General features: G+C 39.7%; 1 protein-coding gene across 1 annotated transcript in view; it reads left to right on the top strand.

The window, feature by feature from the left end:
- The first annotated feature begins 52 nt into the window (after positions 1-52).
- The window catches only part of LOC109473401 (NEDD8-activating enzyme E1 regulatory subunit-like), a 30,299-nt gene continuing 19,955 nt past the window's right edge, over positions 53-10,396 (top strand). The window contains exons 1-6 of the mRNA XM_019773260.1: positions 53-133; positions 653-756; positions 1,056-1,116; positions 1,388-1,418; positions 1,692-1,763; positions 2,389-2,468. Of these exons, the coding sequence (XP_019628819.1) occupies positions 57-133; positions 653-756; positions 1,056-1,116; positions 1,388-1,418; positions 1,692-1,763; positions 2,389-2,468 (425 nt within the window). The 5' untranslated portion in view covers positions 53-56. The remainder of the gene's footprint in view (positions 134-652; positions 757-1,055; positions 1,117-1,387; positions 1,419-1,691; positions 1,764-2,388; positions 2,469-10,396) is intronic.

The raw sequence follows: 10,396 nt of genomic DNA, 5'->3' as shown, positions 1-10,396 counted from the left end.
ACTGATGTCGGCGGCCCTTTCCGCGAGTGGTATAATCCAGCATGATTGGAAAGGTGATGACGTCACTCAAGATGGCAGCCACCGGTAGTGCAAAAACCATGGACAAGGAAAAGAAATACGACCGTCAATTAAGGTAAGCGTTTGCAGCCACCATGTACTTTCTTATGATTTAACGTGTAACTATGTCTTGAAGAAACGTTTTGAAATGTTGTTGCAAACACCCAGCTCTCTAGGTTGTTGCTGAGTTGCAAAACGTTAGTGCAAGTAAATATTTTTCTGTAATCACCTTTTCCTTTGATTTCCATAGTAGATGTCAACATGGTGTCACTTTGTTGTTTGTCCTTCTTCAACTGTGTATGAACTTTCGTGAGTTCGATAATATGTGCGCGATGTTGCATATCAATACGTATACTACTAAGTACTGAAATATGACCTAGAAATCAGATTTGTCATAATAATTTTGACAGGGACTTCATATTACTAATAGTTGCACGCCAAGGGCAGCTTTAAGCAGCTTTGGATATACTGCTATCGTATACTATGACAGTATGAATGTATCACTAGTATCAAACAAATTATATTTTTGGTCCCCTAGTGACTCTCATAGGTACTGCAGCTGCTCTTTTCTTTTCTGATGTATGTACGTATGTAGGCTATGGGGAGACCATGGGCAGGCAGCACTTGAGGCATCCCGGGTGTGTCTTGTGAACGTAACAGCTACAGGCACTGAGACACTCAAGAACCTCATCTTACCAGGTACATACGACTTTGTACATCAATGGTTGCAACTTTCCAGAAATATACTTGGAGCATACTAGTAGTTTTTCACCCAGTATTGCTTTACCTGGTTATAAATACCATGTGTCTTGTTTCATTTCATTTCAACCATGTATAAAGTCTTAATTCATTAACATCTTTGATGAGTAAGAAATGCTTACATCGTACTACTAGTACTATTTGCCATAGTAGTCACTGCTGGTATCAAAATTAAGAATGGCTAATAATGCTATAATGAGAGAGGATCTGGCTAATCTTTGTGTACATGTGTCTTGCAGGGGTTGGCTGGTTTACCATCATTGATGGTGGCAAAGTGACCGGGGAGGATGTAGGAAACAAGTAGGTCAAGTTTCAGATATGTCTACAAAATGAAAAAAAAAATTAATTTCAATTTTCATTGTATTTGTAATGAAATGACTGTAGAATGGCCTCAGAGATATGTTGAGAAATTGTCTAATGAGTCACCAACCTGATGAAGCTATTCATATGTGTACCTATCAGACTCAGTGCTAAGTATACTCTATCCATCCTAACATGTGAATCCAATTGAAACATTCTATAAACTTTACCAATTTGGCAAAATCTTTTATTTTTTTCATCAACTTGGCAGCTTCTTCCTGGAGAGAGACAGCATTGGAAAGGTGAGAAAGAAACTACTAGTATATGACTTCATGGTATCATTAGTACAAATGTAAGTTGCAGTTTAGGAGTATTCTGCAAGGTAGCGTTGTTGTCAAGATTTTTAGAACTTCTCACTTGCAACTTACCTAGTCTTTAGCGCATGTACCTGAAATATCTGACTGTGCTACGTATACGGAAGCCTCTAACTCTAAGAAATGGGAAAATAGAGGAATAATCACCCTACAATTGTGGTAAATATTGCTAGAAGCCTTTGTTCTTGTTTAATAATGTAGTCTCGTGCTGAAGTGGCTACTGAGTGTCTGTTGGAGCTGAACTCAGATGTGCGTGGGGACTTTATCGACGAGGTGAGAGTGACTCTAATTGCTTTTGTCTGTCAAATTCTGCAAATTGCAGGTTGCTGTTCATGTGTCATTTTGAGTCCTGAATGAGTAATACACTGCTCAGATAAGGTTGTACATCTTCTGTTCTTTGCATGCGTAGTCCAGTGCATGGTTAGCGATCCTGCCTCTGGACTAAGAGGTTGGAAGTTCGAATCACGGCTGATGTCGCACACCCGACATGCACGCTACTGTTTAGGGTCGCAGTCCTTTGGATGGGACGTTTCGCCATGGTCCACTGTTCATTGTGCTTGTCGAAAAGAGCTAGGGGAATTTCCCCAGTACAATGAACCTGTAAATACTGTACATAGCGTCTGTCTTCTCTGTCACGACCAGTGGAAGATTAGCTCTTCAATGAGCTAAACTGGTTCGAGATCACTTTCTCTTTCACTTTACATGTAGATAACTGCTTGTCAATGACAGTATGACCGGAAGTTTATGCCTTTGAAGTAGGAAAAGCTAGCTGTAATCCGAGTGAGTCAACCTCACAAATTTTGAAAAACATGTACACGTCAATCAGTGACAATATTTTTTCAGAGTTTAACAATAAATAAACACTTGACAACTTTAATCTTTAATTCTTGTACCCAAGAACCCAGAGCACCTGCTGGAAGCCAACCCTGAGTTCTTCCGTTCCTTCAGCTGTGTGATTGCAGCCCAGATGCCTGAGAGGTTAGTGACATTGCTTTATCTCATTGACGTTTCCATGTAACGTGTACCCTGTAAGTTGTACTGTGTGATCCTATCTTTTTCATGGACCTCCTGGCATGGCTAGTGGCTAACAACAAACTTGAAAGAAATAGAAGCTTGTGTGACGGTGACAGTAGGTTAAAAAACCATGTCTTCTGAATGAATTTTAAAGCATCTTAAGAGAGTATCTAAGGTGGGAAATGGCAGCTTTCATTACCCTTTGACTGTCACAATACGTGTAGCTAATAATAGCAAAAACTTTCAGGCAGTGTACATTCATTAACATAACAGTTAATGTTTATTGTCAATCCAAACTCAAGCAAACATGATACATGGTAATAATACAGATTTGAACACACAAGTCAAGATCTTACATCATGACCTAATTCTTTCTAGTGATGCATCTACCATCCCCTCTCCTAGGGGGCGCTGCTTACATGACATTATATGCCAAGAGATACAAAAGACAATACAAACATGTACTATGTATCTGTACTGTATTGTGCTTGTCACTGAAGGGAAAATCTACAAAAACTGATTCAGAATCAGTGTTCTGCAGTCATGTATCTACTGTATCAATCACAAATATAAAAAAACATATAAATCTATAATATTATGATTGTACCTAAAAAAGAAAAAAACTTCTAACTACATGCAAACCTTAGTCTTTTGACTTTTACATGTAGAATACATTTTGTACTAAAGCAGTATGTATTGGAATGATGAAAGTAGTCTTTGTACTATAAGCGTTATAACGTATAGTTTGTTTCCTAATACTGCAATAACAGAAAGTGTAGCTGAGCTACATTTATAACATGAAAGTTCACAGAGAGAATCTTTTTTATTTATCCATCTCTGCCTGTCAAACTCCAGCAGATTATACATCTGAAACACAACATCATGGAGTTGTTATAATTTCTGAAAATAGGTGAATCAAATCTCCCTGTCTCACAACTTGTAATTAAGTCTGTCAGTCAAAGGTATGTTTATCCTTCAGTATATGTCCAGGTTAGGGCATTAAAGTTTGTTATGTCTGTTAACTTACAGCATCTGTTTCAATGTATATAGGGCTTAGTGTACTCACTGTGACTCCTCTGCATGTAGTACAGTACCATGTAGTAGCATTATGAAAAGAACATTGTCAGCAAAGCTTGGCAAATATAATGACATGTTAGCCCAATGTAGTTACGTCAGTGAAAAGGTCAATGTTTTCAGGGCTTGAAATACCACCTGCATTTTGTAGGTTAGTGCAGGTAAAATTGGAGCTGTGCAGGTACAAATGTATGTCTTACCTGCACCTAACCTCGACTGGTCCATGTATGGGGTTTTATTTTTTACAATGTTGGTGTTCGTGGATTTTTTAATTGTGTATAATTGACTGGTACCTGTGAAAAGTTTCATCAGGTTGGTAAGACACGGAGTAAAGTAAAGAGACTCTTTTTACACAACCAAGTCTTTTTATTCAGCCAACGTTTCGCTGACCGTACTACCCACATTTTGAATGAATAGTGGCAATGGTTTCTGAACAGTTTGTAGTGTGATCCACACTTCCTACTAATAAATTCTGAGTTGTGCAGGTAATTTTCAATGTTAGCTGCACCAGTGCAGGTATGCAGAAACAAGGATTTCAAGCCCTGATGTTAATTAAAGATGAGGTGATGTGAGTGAAGCTGGGATGGTTCCTTGCCAGCCGTACTTAGGGCCTGATCAGCCCACCTGCACACTCCAACAGCTCCATACGCAGGCTGATGTAGTTGTGCCAGCTGCGGGGACGCACGCGCACGTAGCGAGCACGGAAGGGCTGGGCGAAGATGTGCCTCACGGCAGTCACCTTGTCAAAGTTGCCTCCAAATATCTGAGAAGGTGACAAAAAAAACAATAGCATCATCTTTCTGTTTTGCTGTGTCATCTACCCTTGTAACAAGTCATCTTTGGCTCAACGTTTTATGCTGCCCCAGAAGATAATTTGTAAGCTAAGAGTTACAGTTTTTGGTAAAAGCAAGTATGATTATGAAGGATACAAATACCTGAAAAAATGCAATTTTTGGACACATTTATCTACTGACAGTGATCTCCCTGTAAGTTTGTCTGACCTTTTTCCATTGATTTTGTAATGTTTTGTGATTTTGTCACATACATGTGATTTTCGTAAGTCTTCCTGTCAGTAATTCTTAATCTGGTGAGGTACAGACATTTTGATTGCTCTAGACTGCACTCAAGCCTGTCAACTTGTGGCTCCCCTTTCCTGTACCTGAGGAAAACCCTTGCTGTCTCTGAGATAGTCCACAGCCAGGCAGGAGTCGTTCCTGTACTGTATGTTGTAGGAGGTGACCCACTCCTCGGTCAGGAAACCCTTCCCAGGACGACCCTGGGTCACGATACCCCCGATCAACTTGTCCTCCCCCAGGTCAATCTGCAAGCAAAAGCCATCATAGACAAGCTAACAAACAAACAAACAAACTAGAAAGGTAATATTTGCATAGCAAATCCATAATGTTTACCTTTGCATATGGTCTGCTCTCTTAATTCTTACTCAAACACATATATCTGATCAGACAGGAGTCTAAATCCCTCCTGCTGTGAAATTGCAACATGATGTAACCCAACACTATAGTTACCATGGTAACAGACAGTCTGGTTCAGGTCATTGACCTTTTTGGTTTGGAGAAGAGGAGGAAACAGAGCAAAAACAATATATTTTCCTTCGGTAAACATAACAAGTCAAGAAAAGCTTAGCCCCATAGGCCGTACCAATTCTATTCTTGGTGATGCTGCAGCAATTTTCATGCAATGAGTAGAATGGTACCTGTTTTTAGCAAATGACATCTAGCTCCAGTCATCATTTTTATTGCAACATTGAAAGTTACATGTAGGTGAAAAAAAAATCTGTTCTGAGTTGGGGAGTTGAACAACTGTTTTTTAAACACAAATCAAATGGTTAACCTCTATGTAGTGCCCATTGTGAATGGTGTGAGGTGACCAGGCACCATCAGGGTTGTTCAGGAAGCCGTAGAAGGCAAGCCCCGGGCGCTTCCTGGCATTGTAGATGGACGAAGCCTTGTACTGGTTAGTGCGGAGGATCTGTGCCTCCATACCAACAGGTTCAAGCCGCACACAGTAACCTGCCAGAAGAACAACATTCAGTTCTGACTTCCGAGTCAAGACTTTCTGAGAAGATAATTCCATTCAATGACATATGAAAGGAAATTTGGAACTCAATGAGCAGTGAGATATCAGGATGGCACGCATATGATACCAGTACTGAAATACACTAAAGAAATCTTTATGATGTTGACACATACTGCTTCACATTAGCACATTTCAATCATTATTTCATACTTTGGGTACTTAAAACTGGAGAAACAAGCCCCAAGATGAGTCCTTTATTTTATGGGAGGTACCCTAAAAATCAGCCAAGGGCCCTTCCAGTAACCATTTTCCGTCAGAATTTTGGGTACTTTTGAGGGTCAACATACATTGGGATAGTGCACGGGTTTCAACTCAGTATGTAGATATGTTACTAGAATGTTGACTTTGAAAGATCGGGTTTCCAAGCCGTAAAAACTGCAGTGGATGCCTTTAATAGCAGTTACATTGCACCTCACCTATGGCTAACACATGTCTGGATTATGTTACATTACATTTACACATCATCGACTCTTTGAACCAGGAGTGATTCTGTGCTGACATTGCTGAAACAGAAGGTCAGGTTGTGTTAGGACAGGCTCCAACAACTGTTGCCAACAGTGTCACTAGTACTGCCCTGGAAGAAGTGGTTCCTATATCCTGACAGTTACGAGCCAAATGTAGTTCAACAACACCAGTGTACAGTGTGTAATAGTTATGTTGGGTTTATGCCAATATCAATGATATGGGGCAAGACAGATTTGGCCAGAAGGATACATGACATTGTATCAAAGCAGCTCAGACACCAACGGGTGGATCTGGGTTCTAAAAAGTAGTATGGTCCAACTTGGTCTTAAAATGGCTGGTGACTGAGGGTGGTTGCTACAGTATTGTAGAATTTAAATGAGACTGTTTTAATGTGGCTTATGATCATGACTAGTTGGCCACACAGGTTTAAATGTACCATGAATGATAATTCTGTATCCTCAATTTCACTGCCACTTAATTATCCTGGTCCAGTACTTAATCAGTAGATTCCATACCTACACACATGTAGTGTGGTATCCGGTTTAAACTGCCAAGTTTCTTTTGTTCTCAGACAGTCCTCTATTTGTGGAGAGGAGGAAAGAGACTCAGCTGCTGAAATTACATTTTGAAGGCTATTCCTTACTAAGATCAGGATAGGAAATGCTTTTTTTTTGGTGAATGACGCTCTCATCCTAAACAGGCAATCAGATAGAGTTGGCAGACGTGCACACTCAAGTAGAATATACAGAAGCTGCACTGCAGAACCAGTAGCAATACATGTACTTCAATCCCTTGGGGTGAATTGAAAATTGGTGCAAACAGATTGAATTGAAGTACCTCCACACTCCAGTAGTTCAAACCTCATGGAGATGTGGTTGTTCCAAGTGCGAGGGTTGATGCGGATCCACCTGGCCTCCAGGGGTTCAGGCAGAAGGTTCTCCACAGGTGTGTTCTTGTCAAAGTTACCTGGAAACACCTGCAAAAGTCCATCCATAGGGCAGATCAAATTTCATGACAGTAGAATTTTCATCCCATTTGTAGTCTAATATAAACTAGAAAGGTACAAAATGTAACATTTGTAAAGCAAATGCATAATGTTTACCTTCACATATGGTCTAATTCTTTCTCAAACCATGGAGGTAAAAGATCAGATCTGATCTTTTACCTCCATGATGTAACCCAACACTAGTTACCATGGTGATAGACGTCTGGCCCAGGTCATTGACCCGATGTGTTTTGAGAAGAGGAAACTGAGCAAAAACAATATGTTTTCCTTCAGTAAACATAATGAAAGAGAGTTGAGGGCAAACTGTATACTGTACCTTTGCTCTTTCATAACCTGTCCGAGTGTATGAAGACTTACCTTTGGGCCTCCATCGTGATCAGTGGTGTAGTACAGATAGACAGAACTGAGGTTTTTGTAGTACTTTATGGTGTATGACTTAAAGTGTACCTTGTCACAGTACTAAAAACTTACCTTAGGGCCTCCATCAGTGCTGTAGTACAGATAGACAGGACTGAGGTTTTTCTTGTACTGTATGGTGTAGGATGTTACATGTATGATTGTTTATCTCAGTGAAAACTTACCTTTGGGCCTCCATCAGTGCTGTAGTACAGATAGACAGGACTGAGGTTTTTCTTGTACTGTATGGTGTAGGATGTTACATGTATGATTGTTTATCTCAGTGAAAACTTACCTTTGGGCCTCCATCAGTGCTGTAGTACAGATAGACAGGACTGAGGTTTTTCTTGTACTGTATGGTGTAGGATGTGACCCACTCCCCGCCCCTCCTGCCCAGGTCCTGTCTCCCCTGGGTCACAATCCCCAGGATCAGGCGGTCCGACAGAAGGTCCACCTGTGGGTGGGGAAACAGGAGCTTTTCTTAGTCTTCTTTTTTTTAAACAAAAAAATGGAATGATTAATATGAGAAGTTCAATCAAGAAACTAAGTAAATCAAGTAACATTTGCAAAGCAAATGCATAATGTTTACCTTCAGATATGGTCTGCTCTGTTAATTCTTACTCAAACACCATTTACATACATGTACTACTACCGGTAGTACATGGTGACAGAGCAGAGCAGACCATAAAATTGCAACATTTTGTAACCCAACACCAGTCACCATGGTGACAGACATCAACAAATCATGTCATTGGTCAGGTCATAGGTCACTGTTTGGAGAAGAAGAAGAGGAAGAAACTGAGCAAAAGCAATATGTTTTCCTCAGAATTCGATGAAGTCCTATTTTTTCTATTCAGACGCCCTTAATTGTAGTATATTTATTTGTTGAACAAACCTCGATCCACTGCTGAGCATCATTAGTGAGAGCCTTCCATCCTCCCACACCGTGTTTGGGCATGTTCCGCTGCATGTTCAGCCGGCCCCTGTGAGGCCCGTACTCCGGACCAAACTCTGAACAGGCGAAAAGCTGCTTGTCCTTGACCTTCCCCGATTCCATCCCCACAGGCTTGACCTGGGCACACCCTGCGGGGACAGATGATTGGCAGACGGGTATCTTCTTGGGGAAATTGAGTCACGAACGTTCTTACTTCAAGTGTATAACCTCTCACTCTAGGGGTGCCCGGGTGCACCAAATGGAACGCTGCTTGAAGTAGATTTGAAACCTGATTGGTAAATTGATTCCGACTCAGATGACAAAAAGTATACAATGTATGATCTGATACAGTTTTAGCCATAATTCTAAAACAATATGATTGTATTTTTAACGAGAAATTAGAGATTACAGAGTTTTGGGAAGTATGCATTCCTTTGTTTTAAAACTGTTAAAGAAGTCAATTGCTGATCTCGAGAAAAGCTCCTATGATATGTATCACCCTAATAATGTACAGTTATAGTAAGAAATTTGGGGGTGATTTTAGTCACAGTACAATCTAATGTGTGCCCACTGAACAAACTATATTGCAGAAGTCATCTTCTTTTCCCACAGAGTGATTCACATTCTGTGACAGACCAACTGTGAAGACAATGAATTATGATGAAGATATGGTGTACACATTTTGTATGGATACAATATGCTGAAAATGGGGCAGACACACAGTACAATGTAAGTGCCTGGTCAACACCAGTAAAAATCAAGAGTTATGGACAAGGGATGGTGGCTTCATGTAAACTGCATTTAATTTCAGATGCCTCACATACTATGTACTTGTAGATAAACTGTTAGATTCAAGAGGCTAAGTGCCTTTGCTCTTTTGAGAAAAGTCACAATAATCTGGAATGTAAACAAGGCAAGATGGGGCAAACTACATGTATCATGTTACTGGCAGTATATGACAGTACTCCTGTTCAGACTAGTACACACCTTTTACAATGTCAATTGAATGAAGTGGCCTAATAGTACATGATAGATGTTGAAGTGAACAAGACATAATACAATGTGTATATACATTTGTACTTACTAGTCAAATAGATGACTAAGACATTTATTAGTAAATTAAATGTATGACTTGAATGATAAAGAACTGTTTCAAAGTTTCTACATACCCATCAATTGAACCCATCAACTCCTATTAGTATCTCATAAGAAAGAAGAAAATTTAAAGCTCATACTTACTGGATGTACCACAGCCAGCTCTAGCTCCATGGTCGTGAGTAACAATCTATTAGATATCAGTCAAAACACAAGGATTAGATGGAATCAATCAAATTTACACCTAGTCTATTGCTACTAGAACAGAAAAATGCAACATGGGGTACATGTACTTCAGGGGTAACAGAAAAAAGGTAAATGAACAATCATTTGAAGCTCCTGTCTACTCTGTTAGACTGTTGAACAGCCCCTCAGAATCTACATTCCAAGAATTGTAAGCAATTAGTAATTTTCGTTGATTGGTAATTTTCAAAAACATATTGCTTCGTCTCAAACAGAAGATCCATTTTGGGGTGTGTGGTCTTATCCAACCTAAACAATGACACTGTAGTCTCTAAATTAAAATCAGAATGGTTTAACAATTTGGAAGACTTTTCTGCAAGCATAAACTTGAGATTTAAGCCAGAGTACACATCTCTAGTTTTAAAGTATACAGTATAAATCAGGAGGCATGTTAGTGTTATACTTTAGGAGGAATGTTAGTGTCATAGGAAGAATGTTAGTGTTAAGATGTTTCAATCCCAGCTGCAACAAGCTGGGATACACTATCATAACCTTAAGAAGCTTCCAGTTATTGTAACAGCTTACACAGTATTATGCAGTGTACACTCAAACCTGTGCTAGTACCCACCACTGCATATTATA

The sequence above is a fragment of the Branchiostoma belcheri genome, unplaced genomic scaffold (genome assembly GCF_001625305.1).
Source record: "Branchiostoma belcheri isolate BF01 breed outbred unplaced genomic scaffold, Haploidv18h27 scaffold3, whole genome shotgun sequence".
Classification (NCBI taxonomy): Eukaryota; Metazoa; Chordata; class Leptocardii; order Amphioxiformes; family Branchiostomatidae; genus Branchiostoma; species Branchiostoma belcheri.
Note: the sequence above shows the minus strand (reverse complement) of the source record. Positions and strands in the feature narration are given on the sequence as shown.